The following is an 18,708-nucleotide window of genomic DNA, read 5'->3' as shown; positions in this document are numbered from 1 at the left end:
ATTCGTGCACTTACACTTGGCCTTATGTACACAGCCTTGCCCGGCCGCCGGGGTGCGTAGGGATTTTAGCGGACGTGAATGTAAATAAATTATATATATATATTGCTAACCCAAGTGCTACTTCTCTCTGAGAAAGCCAGAGGTCAAGGCTAGTGGCCACAGAATGGCCACATTTGGGCTATTCTGGGAGTCCTGGGTAGCTGGGGACAGGTAGGACCTGGGCCCTGGTCCAGCAAGGGTAGTTCCTGGAGACTTCTTCAAACATGGTCCATCTGGGCAAGGCGACAGGCAACCGCAGTGACCAGGGCTGCACCTTTGCCAGACCCATCTTCTGACTGCAGGAAGGTGACCGCACAGCGAGGGGCTAGCTCCCTGACTGTGGCCGCCACCAGGCCGGAGAAGCTGTGAAGGAGAGGGGCTGAGGTAAGACCAGGCCAGCCAGACCCCAGCCAGCCATGCCTCCCTGCTCAGCCCAGCACCCAGACTCACTGGGGGTGCAGCTTGTAGAGGGTCCCATCCACCCCCACGGATACAGTCAACTCTTCTAGGCCCCGGTTCTCACGGATCTTCTCCACCACAGCAGCCACACCCGCCCCACAGAGCTGGGCAGCCCGCTGAGACACAGCCTGGCACACCTCCAGAACCATCAGGGCATCATCTGAGGTCAGGGGCAGTCCCAGATCCTCCAGGATGGCTCGGACCTGCCTCAGAGCCAGGCTGTCACTGAGGAAACGAAGAAAGCACAGAGAGCCAGAGTCCTGCATTAGCTTTCCCACCTCATGACATCGCCATCCTCTGGAATGGACCTCCCACCAACCAAAATTTTACCCAAAGTGGATAGATTCCTTTGGGAGGTGGAAGGAGCAATGCAGGCCTCAGGTACCTTTCAATCTCAGAGAGAAACTTGGTCTTGAAGATGTCCCTGGTCTGAAGGCGCTGGGTCTGCTGGCCCCGGAAGAGAACTCCAAGGCTGGTCAAATGCAAGAGAATGTGGCGGACGATCTCCCCAAGGTACATGCCACTGATCATCTTCTCAAAACTGCAAGAAAGCATAGGTGCACAAAGGTCAGGAGACCCCACCTGCTACCATAACCAGTGCCAGCCACCACCAGCCACCTCTTTCCAACCCAGCCCATACCTCTGCTTGCCAGGGTTGATGGATGCTTGGTCCACATTTGCATCAAAGCAGGTTCTGAGCAAGCCCAGAGAGCCATCATCCCCAAAGGCTCCCCACTCCATATTGATGCACATGTGGCCTGAATCCCCAGCCACACTTGCCACATTCCGAAGTTCCTCCATGTAGCAGGCATTAGTGCCAGTTCCTGCAGAGAGGCCAGACAGGGTGGAAGCCATTTACTGACATGGATAAGACTCCTCTGAACCCTTCCCAGACTGAGATGGCAAAATTTGGGTTCATGTCTTACCTCTCCATTTCCCCACACTCACAACCTGTGCCAGATCCTGATATGCCTTCCTTCCTGACATTCCTTCTGAAGACCCTGGGGCATCAAGGCCTCTGGGCCTCCACTACTTTCCTTACAAGCACCACCATCACTGTATCTTCCATGCTACCCCAGACCACCCCTGGGAGATATGTGAGGGAGCCTCCCAACCCCTGCTGCCTGCAACTGAGAGGCCCAATCTCCCTACACTGGCTTTCCACATCTTTAGTCAAACCAGCAGGTTCTGGCTGGGAACCAGGGACATAGGAATCAAGACATGAGGAGCCCTACAGTGGCCAAAGTTGGGCAGTAAGCAGCTAACTCTGATAGTGCCTGTATGTACCCAGATAGAAGTGCAAATAAGAGCATCATGGGAGCCTTAAGCACCGCTGAGTCTTCCTGCCTAGAGGGTCAGGAAAAGCTACAGAGAGGAAATGACGTTTGGATTTTACCTTAAAGCCAAGAAGCACAGAAAGGAAAGGCATTCTAGGCAGAAGGCATACTCTGGGTAAAGACATCCCCTCCCTCTCCCCCAATACATGGTCAGCTCTAGGCAGGTGGTCTCCTTGTCAGCCCCACCTGGAATTCCTCTCACTAGTTGTTTATTCACATAGCAATCTGGGCACACCTCTCCTGAGCATCTCTCCATGCTAGGTTCTATTTTCAAGAAGCCCCCAGTTTAAAGGAGGCTACTACATACCTCCTTCTCTGGGAGACTACCCAAAGAGCTGTGGGAGCCCTCCTCCACTGCCTAGACAACCCTCTCTCTTCAAGTCCCATTCATGTTGGGATCACTTCCTTTCTGATCTTGGCCTTGTCACCCTGATGTGTAGAGTCCGATTAAGCTCTCTGACTGCCACATGCTGTTCTGGGCTCAATTCCCACTAAATGGTCAGTTGTTTGTTTGTTTTAAAGTTTTTTTTTGTTTTTTTTGTTTTTTTTTTTTTTTTCATTTAAGTAATCTCTACACCCCACATGGGACTTTAACTCACGATCCTGAGATCAAGAGTGACATGCTCCTCTGACAGCCAGCCAGGCACCCCATGGTCAGTTTTGAGAAGACAGGTATTTCCCCTGTCTTTATGTGGTTTCCTGACCTTTCATCCAGGCCCTATCTGGCCAGAGGAGAAATGCTTAATAAAGACTTAGGATCTTGGACTACCTGAAGGACCCCCCACAGCTCATTCTGTGTCCTCCACCCACAGCCTCTACTCAGTTCCAAGCACTGTATATGTACCATGAGCTAAGCATTGTCCCACACTTTGTTGCCTCTTGTTTCATTCTCATGACCCTTGAGACAGGCATTATTATCTCCATCTTAGAGAGAAGGAAACTGAGTCTCTGGTGATTTGGTCAAGGTCGTACAGATAGAAGTGGCAGAGCTAGTATTTCCACCCAAATCTGTATGACTCTAAAGCTCAGAGTCATTTAACTGAAGGGCAAACTGAGGCTCAGAGAGCTTAAATGACTGTGAGTCAGTAGCTGAGCTGGGCTAAACAACCAAAGTTTAGACACCCAGTCCAAATGAGTGTTGCAGGGCCTAGTTGGGTCAGGCAGGAAAGATGCCACATCCCCAAGACCAGGGGAGTGTCCAATCTGAGGAATCAACAGGAAGCAATGAATTAACACCAGGCAGTAGGAGCACAAAAAAGCAGGGCCCTCCTCACCAACGATGAGGCCGACCTCACAACGGGGATCCTCATAGCCACAGGACATCATGGTCCCCACCGTGTCATTGACAATGGCAACCACATTCAGCTTCACTGCCTGCACACAAAAGGATGCTGCTAGTTGCTGGGCAACGTGGTCGTCACGGCAACCAGAGCTGGACCCAAAGGTCTCTACTGCAGAGAGCCACCCACTCCACCCCCCTGGGTCAGGAAGCAAGGGACCCTTTGCTCCCTTCAAGGCCTGCCACAGCCCCAAGCATCCCTAGAGGCAGACTCCTCACCTGTTTTCGCCCAATGGCTTCCCGCAGCAGACACACAACATCTTGGCCCTCACAGTCTGATGCATTGAAACCCTTTGTCCAGTTTAGGAGGATGCCCTAGGGTGGGACCAAGGTGGGGCAGGAAGGTAAAGGCCCCTTGGAATCTCACTCACCCTCCCCAAAGCCTGCATCCCATCAGAAGCATACGATTTCCCCTCTCCCCAAACAGGATCCCATACCCACTCTGCCACATGGTTGAAGGCCTTGCCCTCTGCCCCTCCTAACTCTCCAGGGGCCTTCCTGTGTAAAGAAAGCTATTAATAACCATCTGACCTATGTCTTCTATTATTAGTGCCAGAATGCTCAGATGGTCTGAGAGTCTGGATGTTTTAAGACGGCTGCCCAGAAGGAACGGCCCTTCATAATTGGGTTAGGAATGAACCGAGCTGATAAAATGAGTGCTATGTATGAGAAGGGGGAGGACACAGAAGGCTCAGGGGTCCAAATGACAGAAAATTCTGCTTTTTCAGAAAGAACTAGCAAGAGTCACTTGAGAGGAAGGAAATTGAGGAATTAGGGATAGAGCCGTGTCCATAGCAGATACACTTGTGTGTTCCAGATATGAGTGCAGGACAAATGGAAAAGCCAGAATCCAGACACCTGGGCAGAATGGGGGGAGACAAGACAGATAGGCCTTTATTGTGAGAAATTGGCCTTAAATTGTGAACTTAGTGATGGGCTTGGCAGCATAGAACTATTCATTTCTAAGTGTGCTTCCTCTTGAGGGTGGGGGCAGGAGGAGTTAGCCTACTGCTATTAGAAAATGGCAGCTCTGCCCAAAGTATGAGCATGCAGAGCAGCTATGAAAATCTTTGGGGCAGGAGATTTTAGAACTATTAACCGACATTTCCCCCAACAATATTTCCTTTTATCCTTTTTCCTATATAACCACAGCCAGATTGTTCTATGCTCATTGTATTGAAACCAGAAACCAGAGAGTGAGAGGGCAAATGAGGAGGAGGGTTAGTGTGGGGGAGACAGATCATTAGTAGCAGCAAAACTTCCCTGCTCCCAGACAAGAGAAAGACCCCTGGTCTGGGGAAGGGGTGCTGGGTGTGAGGGACTGAAGTTTTGGAGTTTCCTGAGAAAGGTGTCCTATGCCTCTTCCTGGGCCATTCCCCTGTGTGGGAAGGGAGGAGACAGTAGAGATTGGAGTGACCTGACAGCAGAGGAGGTCTCTGTCCTCCTTCCCCTTGGAGGGGAAGGTGAGTTGTCAAGGAAGGTGTCAAGAACCAAGACAGGAAGTGGCAGAGAGTCCACATAGCTGGGGCCTGGGCATCTCCTGACTTCCCCGAGTATCTGCACGTACACAACAAAGGATGCGGTGCAGTTGGGAGCGACCCCTACCTGGGGAAGGAGGTCCCCAAATTGATTATCATTAAGTTATCACTCCTCAAAAGAATGTGGGCTCAACACAGAAATTAAGTTCAGTTCTAGAAAATGAATAGGACCTTGTTTGTTTTTGCATGCCTGATTTTGCATCCTGAGTCCCATCTTCTTCTCACACCTTACAAGGAATAATCAAACGGTGCAAGGGTGCTTAGCCTAGAGTGGAGGAGACCAGCAGACAGACAGTGCTGAATGCTCAATTCCAAAGGGCCACTGTGTGAAAGAAAGCAAAATACAGAGGCAGGTGTCTGAGAGAGGTCAGAGCTGGAGCAGAGGTGAAACCTGCACAAAGGCTGGGTGGAGAAGAGAAAGCAGAGTTTTTTCAGTGAGCACAGGCGTGGAAGAATGTGGTGGGCAACTTTAGGGGCAGCAAGCTCCTCATCACAGGAGGCTTTCTGGCAGAAGTTGGGGTTGTTGAGGAGGAGACTCCTGGGAACTTGGACCAGAGGTCTGGGAGGAGCTGTCTGCATGACAGGCCTCAGATGTATGCACTGAGAAGTCCAGCATTCTTGTTGAAGGACATGCAGAGGTGGATGCTTAGTGGGTGCTGTGTCTAGTTCTGTGCTGCTCTGCCATTCCAGTCAGGCACCCAACACCAAGCCAGGGCACAGCAAGGCCAGGAAGGGAAGACATGCAAAGAAACTGGACAACACAGCCGCTTGAAATACAGGAACAAATGCTCTTCCCTGCAGGTCCCCTAGATCAGTACACCAGGGCTGTGGGGGAGACAGTCAGTGTGTCCCCTCATCAGCCCTGATCTGGGCCTACACTGCTCCCGAGTGCCCAGACCTAACCTGGCTCCACTTTCCTGCCCATTGGCAGCCCCCAGGGGTATCCATGATCTTTTCCACCTCAGGCCTCTTTATAGCCCTAGATTCCAGGCCACTTCACTAGATTCTAGGCCACACCTCCTCCACCTGCACGCACCATATCCAGGGAAACTGGGACTAAGTGCTGGCCCAGCACAGCAGTGCTTCTGCCCACCCCTAGCTCCAGCCCAGGACACCTGAAGCCCTCTCCCAGGCCTCCTGCCCATTTCATGAAGGGGATGAGGGTGGAAAGCCCTTGGGGATGGTTTCTCCTGGCCCTTCCTCCCTCACCTGATCCAGGCCAAGCTGCCTGCATGGGAAGGAGAAGGTGAAACCCAGGGGGAGGCTCTGCCCACTCAGGCCTTGCTTCTGCTGGAAGTCCACAATGCAGTCCACAATGTGGTCGAAGAGCTGAGATACGGGGCAAGTCAGAGGGTGGTCCCATCCTGGCTCTTCCCCATTCTTGACATCAGGTCCAAGCTGTGAGTACCTGCTGTCCAGAGCCCTGGGCCACACACTCTGGGATGGAGTAGACCTGGCTGGTGATCTGCACACCTCCTGCAGTTACACGTACCAGGAGGACCCGGAAGTTGGTGCCCCCAAGGTCCAGGGCCAGGAAGTCCCCACGCTCTGTGGGACAGAGACCCTCAGTGCCAGGACAAAGCTGGTGGCTCGACTTCAGCACATGCTATGACTTCCAGGAACCCATAACCCAGCCCCACACTTAGGCCAGGTCCTCACCACTGCCATCAGGCGTGGCCCGTACATAAGTGGGCAGCATTCGGAGGGATGAGGCCTCCCCTCGGAGCCCCTTGGCCATGGCCTCCTGCATCTGTGCCTGCACTGCTGCCAGCTGTTCACGGTTCAACCGGAATGGTGCCAGGGTCTCTTCCAGCAGGCGTCGGTGAGCAGCCAGGCGGGCAGCCACAGCAGTCACCATTGCCACGCCCCGGCCGCCCCCGTCCACAGAGGGAATGAAGAAGACGTCACATTCAGGGACCAGGAGCATCACGGTCTCCTGCAGGATGCTGAGGAAACTACACAGACACATAGCAAGCATACCTGGCTTGGCACCTGAACCTGAACCCCAGGGCTTGCTGAAGCCCTGAGCCCCATTACTCCAGATCCCTTCAATTCTAAATCCATCTGTGAACCAACCATATGCCCAGTGTCTCCAGTGCTCCCAGAGACCCCTCCCTTGCACACCCAAAGAGAAGCATCTTTTCTCTCCCGTGACTTCCTCTGGCTTCCCTTAGTCCCCATCTGACCTCACTCTGCTTGAGTGCCGCTTGTACCCACTGCCTGGCACCCATGCTACCACAGAGTGCCCTCTGGGTCTCTATGGAAAACACACACATGTTCTTGCTACCTGCTCACACAGGATTGTGTGTTTTTCCCATACCTGGGATGTCGCTCAAACACTCGGCCTCCGGTGGCCACAGCGATCTGAAGCATCTGCTGCTCCCGGCTGTGTTGGAGGCGGGAGAGAACAGCAGCCAGGGCAGCAGCACAGAGCCGGGCAGCCCGAGTAAACACGGCTGTGCACACGTACCGCACAAGCTCAGCATCCGAGGTTCCCACGCTCAGGCCCAAGTCCTGCAGGATAGCATGCACACGGGCTGCCCCGGCCAAGGGGCTGGAGGGACACAGCGTCCTGGGACTCAATAGCCTGGAAGCTCCCTACCCACCCCCAGCCCCAGAGCTACCTGGGGGACAGAGCATCCTTCCCTCTCCCAAGCCAAGAAGCCCCTTGTCTAGGCCCACTCGCTTTCCCTACTTACTCCTCCATCTCAGTCACATGCTCTAGGAGAATGCTGCCTCGGCTCAGCAGGGCAGGGGAGGTGCAGCCGCCAAAGAGGGCTCCTTGCTGGGCCAGGTGAGCCAACACAAGCCTCACCAGTTCACCCAGGTACAAGCCCCCAATCATCTTCTCAAACCTATAGGTAGGAAGTATGGCTGGACAGAGCCTTTCTTAAGCCCTCAGCCCACCTGACCCCACCTCTAAGAGCCCCAAAAGAAGGATCATTTTCTTTAGGGTCCCCGGACTGGAGGTTCTAGAAGCAAATGGCCTTCCAGGAGATAGGTGGGTGTTTATCCAGATTTTGCTGCCCCCTCTGGCTTAAGTTGGGTTCAGAGGGGCTCCTGGAGGGTGGCAGGACCCAAAAGAGGGCAGGGAACACCTGTCAGGAATAAGGGAGGGCTAAGTGTTGAAAACTCTGGGTTCTAGAATCTTAAGCCCTTAATTCGTTGAGCCTGGCCAGGGCCCCCCAGGTTGCAACCTGGAAACCCTATGAGCAAGCAAGAGGGAGGGTCCTGAGTTCAGGGATAGCAGTGAGGAAGGGAGCAGAATGATAAGCTCTAGAGCAGAAGATCAGGCCACCTCTGGGCACCAGGATTCAGGGACTCTTGGTCCAAGGCATGGTCAAATGAGGTCAGCACTGGTCCCAGGGCTTCATCATCGCCGAAGGAGCCCCACTCAACGCTGACGCAGACACGGCCCCGGTCCTCATCCAGCACCGCCACATGCCTTGCCTCCTCCATGTAACATGCATTGGTGCCAGTGTCTGGCAGGGATGACTCCATCAGGACCTCCCCATCAGGTAGCTGTGCCCTCTACCCATCATCACAAATGGCCCACCGCTCACCTACAACAAGCCCGACCTCACAAGGCCCAACCCCTGGCTCGCAGCCCATCATGGTGCCCACTGTGTCATTCACCACGGCAACCACATCGATGCTGTAGGCCTGGACAATGGAGAGGGCAGAGGTCAGGGTTCTACCTATGTAGGTAGTGGGGAACCGGGGGGATAGGCAAGCCTAGGGCCTTGGTTTGACGGAGGGGTCCTGGCTTTGATGGAGGTTCTCAGAGTCCATGAAATATGTGTGCTCATGCCCACACATATATTCTAGGCCATCCCACCTAGAGGATTTTCCTCCCATTCCACACTTCCCCTTGGCTCTTCCACCCCCAGCTCGGGTCCTGGGACTCTCAAAGTCTCCAACCTCAGCCATCACCCCCAGAACACCAGCGCTCCCCACAGGACCAAGATGAGGGTGAGCAAGCATGGCATCTGGAAAACTGCACTGTTGGCACCTGGCTTGCTCATCCTCATCTTGGCCTGGCTTCCCAAGCCTGCTCCTCCCAGCCCTGACTACCATCCACTAGCACCACTGTATTTAGTCACATGAATTCAGATCCACCTTTCTCAGGCATCCAGGCTTTTGCATATACTCTTCTCTGAAACCAGACCTTCCACCCCAGGCCTAGCTTATACACCTGGAGAATTCCTCCTTCAAATCCCTGCCCAGGTCCTGGTGTACCTTTCCCAGTGCTACCAGAGTCATTGGAACCACCTCCTTGACAGGGACAATCTTTTGTCAAAATGCTTTCCCACTAGACTGTGAAGTCCTTGAGGACAGGGTCAAGTCCTTTCATCCTTGTTTTCTCCTACAGTCCTGAAAATTTTTTGACCTTTCCTAGCCTCAGCCTCCTTACCTATAAAATGGGAATGGTAGCAACATTCACCCCAGAGTTAAACTGGATAAAGGATATAAACAGAAAAGGAAAGCAGGCCTTCCCAGGAGCACAGGCACAGCCTATGTGTGCTGGGCCCAGGCCCAGGCCACACAAGCTGCCCTCCCATTGCCCTTGCCTCTACTCACCCCCTGCCTCTTGATGGCATCTCGTAGTAACTGGACCACGTCGTGGCCTTCCACACCACTGCACCTAAAACCTTTGGTCCAGGAAATGAGGGTGCTCTGGGGGCAGGAAAGCTGGGTTACTCCCCAGCAACCTTCATAGGGTTGTGGTTCCTCCACCCAATGTTCCCATGCCCACTCTGCCTCACCCTGTCCAGTCCTGTCTGGTGACAAGGGAAGGAGAAGCTGAACCCAAGCTGCAGATCCTGAGTGCTCACAGGGAATGCATCCAGGAACTCAGACAGGCAGTGGGCAGCAAAGTCAAAGAGCTGTGGAACAGGTTGGGGGCTCAAATCTGCCCACCAGAGCCCTGGCTACCCAGCCAAGCCCCAGAGACTGGGCAGTGACCTCTCACCTGCTGACCAGGACCCAGCATCACCTCTGGGGGGATCACAAACTCCTGGCTCCGGGGCTCCATCCTGTGTCCTTCAGTGCCCATCAGGGTCACCCACAGAACACGCAGTGAGGCCCCTGTGGCCCCCAGCTCCAGCACCAAAAAATCTCCTTGCTCTGGGGCAGAAGGTCACAGAAAGGCATGAGCTGGCAAGACAAGCCCTCTGCCTCCCAGAAACATCCCCAAGGACTGTAAAGTCTCATTAAGAGAGCTTAGAGTTGGGAACCTTAATGGGAAGAGGGATAAGGAACTTCTCCCTTCCCCAGATCAGAACACTCTCCCCAGGCCTGCCCACCCATCTTAGTCTATGTCACCCACCAGTGCCATGTGGGGTGGACCCCACATATGTGGGCAGCATCCGGACAGCGGAAGCAGAGCTGGCCTGCCCCCCTAGTGCCTGCTCCATGGAGCCCAGGAGGCTGGTTTGGATCTGCTGCAGCTGTGTCTGTGTTACCTTGAATTGCTGTAGGCATTCCAGCACCTGGGGAGAAACGGGCTAACATCTGGGCAAGAGCCCTGTTAACCTAGCCAAGCTCTCTCACTCCAATCAGGACTGTCCTGCCTGGCTCACACCTCCTCTTCTTGCCAGTACAGACCAGCACCTCCCTTGACTTTCCCAGAAGCTGACTAGAGCCCTTCCTGAGCTCTTTCTGAGCCTTGCTGGTCTCCCCAACACCTGCTCAGCCCCACTCCTCACCGCTTCACATCCCTTGGCTCTCTTTTATAGCCTGCAGCTTACACTACATTCCTGCATTCTTAGAAGGTTCCTTCTTAGAGGGGAGACCCACACACTTCCTCCTCCTGCTCCATTCTCTGGTAGCTCCTTCTCAGATCCCTGTGTCCCCTGCCCCTTCCTCTTCTTTGAATTCAGGGTTTAGTGAGACCTCTCTCCTGTCATACCCCTGACTCACTCTGGCTCCCCAGTACCCAGAGGTGAGCTGCTCAGTGAATTATCATTGAATGAGCAAATGAACAAAATGTGTGAATGAATCTCAAGTTCAGGTTCTTAATCCATTTGACTCTGGAACCTAAGTAAGCCCGGCCCAGGAAAATTTGGAGGCTACACAATGGAGGACAATTGGCCATCAGTCATCAGCCATCAGTCAGCCATCCTTCCCACAGACATCGATAGAGCCCCTACTACATGCCCAACACTATTCTAAGCACTATATGTTGCATAACCAGCTGAGTTCTGTTCTTGTGAAGCTCAGATTTCAGCATAGATGCAGAAAATAAGCAAATAAACATATATTCTGGTAGAAATGGTAGATTTTTTTTTTTTTTAAAGGCAGGAATAGAAGTTTGAGAGTGACCAGGGGAGGAAGAGGTATTTTTGGATATTGGTCTGGGAAGTTCTCCCTGAGGAGGTGACCTAAATGAAGGAAGGGAACAAGCCATTTGAAGATCTGGAGAAGAGGATAAAGGGATTTTCTTCAGAGTGAGGGGATGAATTGGGGGGAAGGCTGGACTAGGGATGAATCAAAGTGATGGGAGGGATAGGCAGGCAAAAAGCAGAGAATAGGATACCCCAGGTTCTTCTCCATCAGGCTACTGTGGGGGAGTTTAAGAGGACCCCAGTACCTCATCTGTATGTGGAAACCTACCCCAGATGACTCTCTGGCCTGTCCTTCAAAGAGACACCAGCAGCCCTCCTAGGTTTGCTGGAGAGTCCCAACCTGTGACTCTATTTTCTAGTCTCCTGGCCTGAGCCTTTCCCAGGTCCTCACCACCTGTCCCACAGGAATTCCATTCCAGTGCCCCACGCTGGACCCATATCTGCAAAGTAACCACCAGGCATATGAATAAGGAGGCAGGGAGAGCCAAGGAGGAAAGGATGTTCAGTGAGGGAGATGCAGGCGAGTTGCTCCCACCTCTGCTTAAGAAGAGAATGGAAAACAGATTCCTAAGGAGGCAAATGATCCTACCTGGAGTGCCAGATGTTCAGTTCCGTGTTTACATTATAGGGGATGCTTCTAGCAGCCATGTACACTAGGAGGGGTTGTTCATGTGTTACAAATGATGAAACTGAAGCTCAGAGAGGGATAGTCATCTGCATAACCCAAGCAGCTATTAAGGGACAGAGTGGGATTTGAGCCCAGAACTGACCGAAGAGGGGTTTCCATATGAATGTGAAACCTTATAAAAACTAGCAATTTCACCTCAAAAGAACTCAAAGCTGATGAAGGTTACAGCAAAGAAACTCCAAAGGATGAGAAAACTTACATCTGAGTCCTTGTTCTGCCACTTCCTGGCTGTGTGGCCCTGGAATATGGCCAAGAGAATAATAATACTCAGAAGGCCTGAGTCCCCCATGCCAGGGGCCATGTCATTGCTCACTTCTGTGGCCCAATCATGAGTTGTATACTAGGGAAACGTTGATAGCATGGTCTGGAGCAGAGACTGGACAAAGGTGAAGTGGGAGCGTGAAATGCAGTGAGGGGTGATGCCCTCACAGTTTAGGCAACAAGCCAAGTCCAGCAGATGTCAGAATAACCTAGAAAACTAAAGAAACTGCAGGGAACAACTCAAGAACCCTTTCATGGATGCCTCCTCTGTGCAGGTCCTTTATCTCCATTAGTTCACTTAATCCTCCAAGGGGGTGGGAGGATTAGACTTTATTTTCCTCCATTTTACTGATGAGGAAACAGACTAACAGATATGAAATGACTTACACAAGTGTTTCCTGCTTGATGGTGTGATATGCAAGGGTTTCTAAATCTTGGTCAAGATGACAGAAAAGAAGGGTGCCTGAGTGGCTTGGTTAGTTAAGTGTCTGACTCTTGGTTTCAGCTTGGGTAATGATCTATGGTTTGTGAGTTTGAGCTCCGAGTCCAGCTCTGCTTGCAATTCTCTCTACACCCCTCTCGCTGCCCCTCCCCCACTTGCTCTCTCTGTCTGTCTCTCTCAAAATAAATAAACTTAAAAAAAAAAACAGATGACAGAAAAGAGAAACTCAGTCTGAGCTAACCTGAGGCTTATGGACTGTGCTGCAGAATAACCTCTACGTTGAGTTCAGCCCTGCAATCATCTCTGTGTGCCTGATTGCAGTGGCCATGTTGAAGGGAGGGAGACATGCAGGAGTAACTAAAGAAATAGGAGAAGGAAGTGCCTTAAGAATGCAACTTTCTACCAGAAAACCCCAAGATGGTCCTTTCTAGACTATGCCAACCCATCAGGGCAGGGACAGCGTCTATGTAGCAAGGTGGCAAAAGCAATGCCTTTGGAACTGAAACACCTCAGCTGAAGCTCCTGTTTAGCTCAACTAAAACTCAAATCACTTCACCTCTCTAAGTCCCCTCTTTCTCAGCTGTAAGATGAAAAGATAATCCCCACCTTGCTGTTGTGTGGAGCCACAGAAGAGGTAGTTACCAGATCAGATCTGAAAGGCTTGGTTAACTAGAAAGGGCTGCATGGCTGTGAGCCCATGGCCCCACTGCATATTCAGCTGATCCTGCCCTTGACAGCCTTGAATAGCCATGAGACAGAAACCCAGTGCTGCACTTACCAGCTCAGAGCTGTCTGAGGGGCAAGGCAAGCCCTTCTGGGAGCAGCTAGGAAATCCTTCCCTTTGCTGCAACCCTACTGCCCCAATGGAGTCCATGTGTTTCCACAATGGGGGGTGGCCACCTATAGAAGGAAAAGGACAGCCCTCATGAACCACACACTCTGCAAACCCTCAGAGGCCATGGCCCTTAACTTTCTTCCTTCTTAAGGGGTCTGGGAAGAAAGCTGTGTGCAGAGCTCATAACCTCTGACCATCAACGGATCCTTTGGTAATCAACCAGAAGGCCTTCATTTTCCAGAAGCATGTATATTAACAGAGCATTAGGAAGACTGATTTCTAATCCCAATGCCATTTATTCATTCTGTCATTTATTTACATTTACAATTCCTGATGGCTACTGTGCCAAATTTTGGGGTACAAAGGAGATGTAGCCCTTGGCCTCAGGAATTTCAGAGCCTTACCAACAATCATAATACAGTTGACATGGGCAGTAACAGACATGGACCTGCTACTGTGCTTGGGATTTCAGGGATGTTCCAGAGGTTTGGAACAAAGGGTGTGAGGTAAGGAGGGGCCAAAGACTTGCTGGAGAAGCAGGCAGGCTGGACTAAGAATGGCCTTTATGCCTAGCTAAGGCATGCAGATTTCATCTTTTTTTTTTTTAAGTTTATTTTGAGAAAGAGAAAGAGAGGGTGAGTGGAGGAGGGGCAGAGAGAGGGAGAGAGAGAGAATCCCAAGCAGGCTCCGCACTGTCAGCTCAGAGCCCAATGTGGAGCTCAGTCTCACGAACCGTGAGGTCATGACCTGAGCCCAAATCAAGAGTTGGACACTTAACTGACTAAGCCACCCAGGTGCCCAGCAAACTTCATCTTGAAGGGAGATCTAAACAGGGATGGGTTCGCGCTTTAGAAAGGAGTTCCACTAGTGGCACAACTTCGGGCAGGTCATTTCTGACTTCTTTGAATTTCAGTTTTTTCATCTGTAAAATGGGAGGAAATATCTACCATCTACCTTTACAAGGTTGTTGTAAGAATTAAATGGAGTAAGACTTAGAAAATGCTTTGAGGGGCGCCTGGGTGGCTCAATCAGTTAAGCATCTGACTTTAGCTCAGGTCATGATCTAACGGTTTGTGAGTTCAAGTCCTGCATTGGGCTCTGTGGTGACAGCTTGGAGCCTGGAGTCTGCTTTGGATTCTGTGTCTCCCTCTCTCTGCCCCTCTCCCAATCACGCTCTGTCTCTCTCAAAAATAAGTACACATTAAAATAAATAAATAAATAAATAAATAAATAAATAAAGTTAGTTTTGGGATTTTTTTTTTCCTTCAGGAAATTTAATGTGTAACACAAACATCAGTTCATGGGTGGGTTTTAGAAGTATAGTGATGCAGAATGGAAACAGCCCTGTGCTCAAAGTCGAGGACCCAGCTCTTCACAAAGCAGCATCACCACGTGTCTAATCTGGAGGCCTAATTTTCTTCATCTGCCAAATGGGGACCAATATATGTCAAAGGGCTATGTGGCACAAATGAAATAATGAGAACAAAAGAACCTTGCTCAGGGTGTGCCTTCAGATTTATTTAGATGAATCTGAATTGAAACTCTATGAGCCTCAATCTCCTCTTCTATGACAGGACAAAAATTCAGTTCTTGTGAGGATTAAAGGAGTTAATGAATCTGAAAGCCCTTTGCACACTGTAAAGGACTGTAGAGATGTCTGGTACTTTGCTAATTCAAGCTAGAGGTGGTATTGGTGTTCCAAGAAGTTCCCAAGGGAGCTTTTGGGGATTCAGGTGCCTTTCAGGGTTAAGAAAAAGGGAAAATGCAGTGGAGGCCCCAAGATGAGCAGAAGGCATCTGTCCACTGAATTACTCTACCTCTCTTCCTATAACAGCAAAACTTCAGGAAAGATACTTTTCCATCCCTGCAACCCCTCCCCATCTTCCACCCCCATGATGCCCATGAATTTGCCCTCCTACTGATCACCTAGGATCTCCTGACTGCCCAATCCCAACCTTTTCCTCAGTCCCCACCCTTACTGTCCTCTCTCAGTCATGCAAAGCCATGAGCATTCTTTTCACTGTAAAATTCCCTTGTCCCTTGGCTTTGACAGCCAGTCTTTCCTGCGCCTCCTTCCTGAGTCTCTCATAGTCTTCATAACTTCTTCTCTCCTCTCCCCTTAAACAACACCCCCCTCTCCTAGTTTCTGGCCATAGCCCTCTTCCCCACACTCCCTTTGTATCATCTGCAAGGTTTGATTGAGGCCTATTTGCAAGGGCTCCTAAATCAACCCCTGTCCTGAACCAAATCCCAAATTCTAATGGTCTGTTAGACATTACTGTCCAGACGATAGAGAGGCTCATCAAATTCAATAGTCAAAGACACATTCATTTTCTCCTTCACTTTTCCTTATGAAACTCTTCCTGTCCTCCACATTGGCTGGAGGCATTAAGGTTGCTCACTCTCACAGCTATTCAGGTGCCTGTTTACATCCTTGACCCTCACTTCCTCTATGCAATCAGGTCTTACGCTGAAAGAGCTAAAAATGGAAAGAGTTCTCCCATGTATCCCCTCCTCCTGGTTCCCACTGCCATTGCCCCAGACCCTATTCCCATCTGATTATTCCAACAACTACTAACTGATACTTCTGCTCCAATTTGTATATCTCCCTGCCCTACCAACTACCAACATATCACCAGACTATGCAAAAATGCCATTTCCCAGCCCTATCTCCCTTAAGGAGGTAAACCTTTACATTGTGATGTTCCCACTGCAGGAAAAAAAAAAAAAAAAAAAAAAAGTCTAAAACTCTTTATCACAGCATTGCAGGCCCCAAGCTTCCTCTCTTGCTACTCCCACTCATAGTCCAGCCACACTTACTACAAGCTTCACCCTGTCTCCTGCTGTCCAGCCTTCATTCACGGCATTCCTTGACTCTGGAAGTACTGTGTCTGAGTCATTTACATCTTCAGCCCAGCACAAAATTTGGCATAGGTAGGTGCTAATACAGCTTTGAAAAATTTGGGGGTTGGGGGTGGGGTCCTTATTTGGAGAACTAAGAAATGAGTTTCTAACAAATTTCCTCAAAGTAACATATACCTAATTTCCAAAATCTGTCAAATGGGAATGTTAACTCCACGTATGTTACAAGTTTGTTTCAAGAATAAAATGGGATAACTAAGGCAATTATAATCTTAGTAAAGGGCCAAGAGTTACACACGGGGTGAGCTTTCACTCTCCTTTTGAGGCTCAGCTAACTCAAACATTCATTCACTCACTCCCAGCTAATTCAATCATATATTCACTCTCTTATTCATTCACTCTTCTATTTGATATCTATTCCATATTTCTACATACCAAAGACTGTGAAGATTCCCCTCAATAAATCTCAGTGTTTACACTCCCAGTAAATGTATCCCTGTTTGCCTCTTCCAGCTGAGCCCAGTGGGGAGGGACATTTCTTCCACATCCCTAGATTCCCAGAACCCAGCCAGGGTCTGCACATGTTTGAGTAACTGTTGGCCTCTTAGCTTAACTCAGCTGAATCAGCTACATGAAGTGAGACTTCCTTCTGAAAAGTATCCACGGATCCCTGCCAAGGATGGGAGCTACCACTGAGGACATCTGGCTTAGTCGTTCCAGCCTCCACTCCCCTAGCATGGGCCAAGCTGGAGAGATGAGGGCAAGGGACTGGGGCTGAAGCAAGCAGGAATTAGAAGAGGCTCTTACCTGGGAGAAGCAGTTGGTCACTTTCCTCGGGCGTCAGCTCTTCTCTCTCAATGTGAGGCATCCCACTGAACTGTGAAATGAAACTCACAAGTCACCTGAGTTGTAATGTCCCACCCTCTTCCTTGGCCACCCCTAACTGAACATCAGTTAATTCAGGAAGGTGCACTTCCTTCTGAGTCTGCCTTAAGAGAAGCCCAGCACAGGCAGGGCTATGGTGCAAACTTAAGCAAGATGAAGCAGGAAACTGGAGCCCTGAACTAGGTCAAGGACCCTGGGACATCCCCTCTGTAATGCTGGGAGCTCCGTCTACTTTACAAACACTCAGAGTCTGAGTTTTGAGTTGATGGCTTACCCCTGGAAAGATGGAAGAGACTAGCATGAGAAATGTATAGTACAATAGACAATTTTCCAAAATGTAGTACTGGGGCAGATGGGTGGCTCAGTCAGTTAAGTGTCAACTCTTGATTTCAGCCTCAGTTGTGATCTCCAGACTCGTGGGATCGAGCCCTCCATTGGGCTCTGCACTGGCAGCATGGAGCCTGCATAGCATTCTTTCTTTCCCTCTCTCTGCCTCTCCCCAACTCACACACACACTCTCTCTCAAAATAAATAAATCAACAGTAAAATGCTGAAGTACTAATGTGCAAGAGGCAATGTGGGAACACAAGAGGAAGAGACTAACTCTGTTCTAGAGTGGGCAGGGCAATTTGAGAAAGCTAAGCCTTGAAGGACGAATAGCAGTATGCTGGCAGAGGTGATCCTTGACAAAGAGAAGATCATGTACAAAATCACGGAGCACAAGGCACCTTCATGGAATGGGATGCAGCTCCAAAGACCTAAAGAAGATATGTGTAGGTGGGGATATATAATGGGAAAGGTGGCAGCCAGACTGTAGAGTCTATCCTTGAATTGGTAGGCCAAGGGGTGGGTGGGGAGAAAGTAGGCTCATACCTTGGGTCTTCTCTACCAGAAAGGAAATGGGAATCTCAGGCTGCAGTACAGCTGTTGGCCACAAAGCTGTTTTTGCCCAAATTGGTCTTCTTGAATACATAGAACCTTGGGGTATCACTATGACCACTCCTATGGTCTGAATATCTGTATCCCCCCCAAATTCTTATGTTGCAAACCTAATGCCCAAGGTGAAGATATGAGATGGGGCCTTTGGAAGATTAGTCATAAGGGCAGAGCCCTAATGGGATCAGTGCCCTCATAAAAGAGGCCCTAGAGAGCATCTTTGCCCCTTCTGTCATGAGAGGATATGAGAAGTTGGCAGTCTGCAACCTAGAAAAGGGCCCTCACTCAATCATGCTTGATCTGAGACTTCAGTATACAGACTAATAAATTTCTGTTGTTTATATACCAATCTGTGGTATTTTGTTATAGAAGTCTGAACAGGCTAAGACACCCACCAAGACAGGAGACCAGACATACTGCACCAATTTTCATTTCTGAGAAATTGGTAAGCAGAAATTTTAAAACTCTGGTCTACCTCAACAGCAGTAACCCTACCATTATCTACAGAACATGGCCCCCATGTGACACCAGGGTGGAGACCAGGGATGATGGCTCTTGTATTAGCTTTGGCTAGATTAGTGCCAATCAGACACATGGGCTCTGAAAAGCAGGGAAACTGGGGGTGGGGTCAGGAGGACAGAGTGGCCATCACCCACAGCATAACATCCTGCCTAGCCTAGGGCTCTAGTCTCTCTCAGCTTAGTTTAGTTGGAAGAGAATATGGAACTGGATGTGATTCA

At 50.3% G+C, this 18,708-nt stretch overlaps 1 protein-coding gene across 1 annotated transcript; it reads right to left on the bottom strand.

Moving 5' to 3' along the window:
* Window positions 1-79: 79 nt before the first annotated feature.
* Window positions 80-17,149, bottom strand: HK3 (hexokinase 3). Its single transcript, XM_049648663.1, has 19 exons — window positions 16,955-17,149; window positions 13,229-13,350; window positions 10,042-10,204; window positions 9,685-9,839; window positions 9,479-9,598; window positions 9,294-9,389; window positions 8,276-8,375; window positions 8,011-8,194; window positions 7,412-7,567; window positions 7,033-7,266; window positions 6,372-6,667; window positions 6,121-6,260; window positions 5,922-6,041; window positions 3,394-3,489; window positions 3,110-3,209; window positions 1,139-1,322; window positions 884-1,039; window positions 490-723; window positions 80-402 (listed from the first exon to the last, which is right to left on the bottom strand). Exons 1-19 carry the CDS (start codon window positions 17,013-17,015, stop codon window positions 258-260), a joined length of 2,862 nt encoding a protein of 953 aa, XP_049504620.1. The 5' UTR covers window positions 17,016-17,149; the 3' UTR covers window positions 80-257.
* Window positions 17,150-18,708: the final 1,559 nt, after the last annotated feature.

This window comes from Panthera uncia (genome assembly GCF_023721935.1).
Source record: "Panthera uncia isolate 11264 chromosome A1 unlocalized genomic scaffold, Puncia_PCG_1.0 HiC_scaffold_17, whole genome shotgun sequence".
Lineage (NCBI taxonomy): Eukaryota > Metazoa > Chordata > Mammalia > Carnivora > Felidae > Panthera > Panthera uncia.
This window is presented reverse-complemented; position numbering and strand designations above follow the sequence as displayed.

Bases quoted from the DNA above. Each gene is read 5' to 3' on its own strand.
- HK3 (XM_049648663.1), bottom strand. From the start codon at position 17,015: ATGCCTCACATTGAGAGAGAAGAGCTGACGCCCGAGGAAAGTGACCAA. The intron at 8,376-9,293 runs GTGAGTAGAGGC...TCCATTGTCCAG, and splicing joins ATGCCATCAAGAGGCAGGGG to GCCTACAGCATCGATGTGGT. The intron at 3,210-3,393 runs GTGAGGAGTCTG...TTTTGTGTGCAG, and splicing joins AAGCCATTGGGCGAAAACAG to GCAGTGAAGCTGAATGTGGT.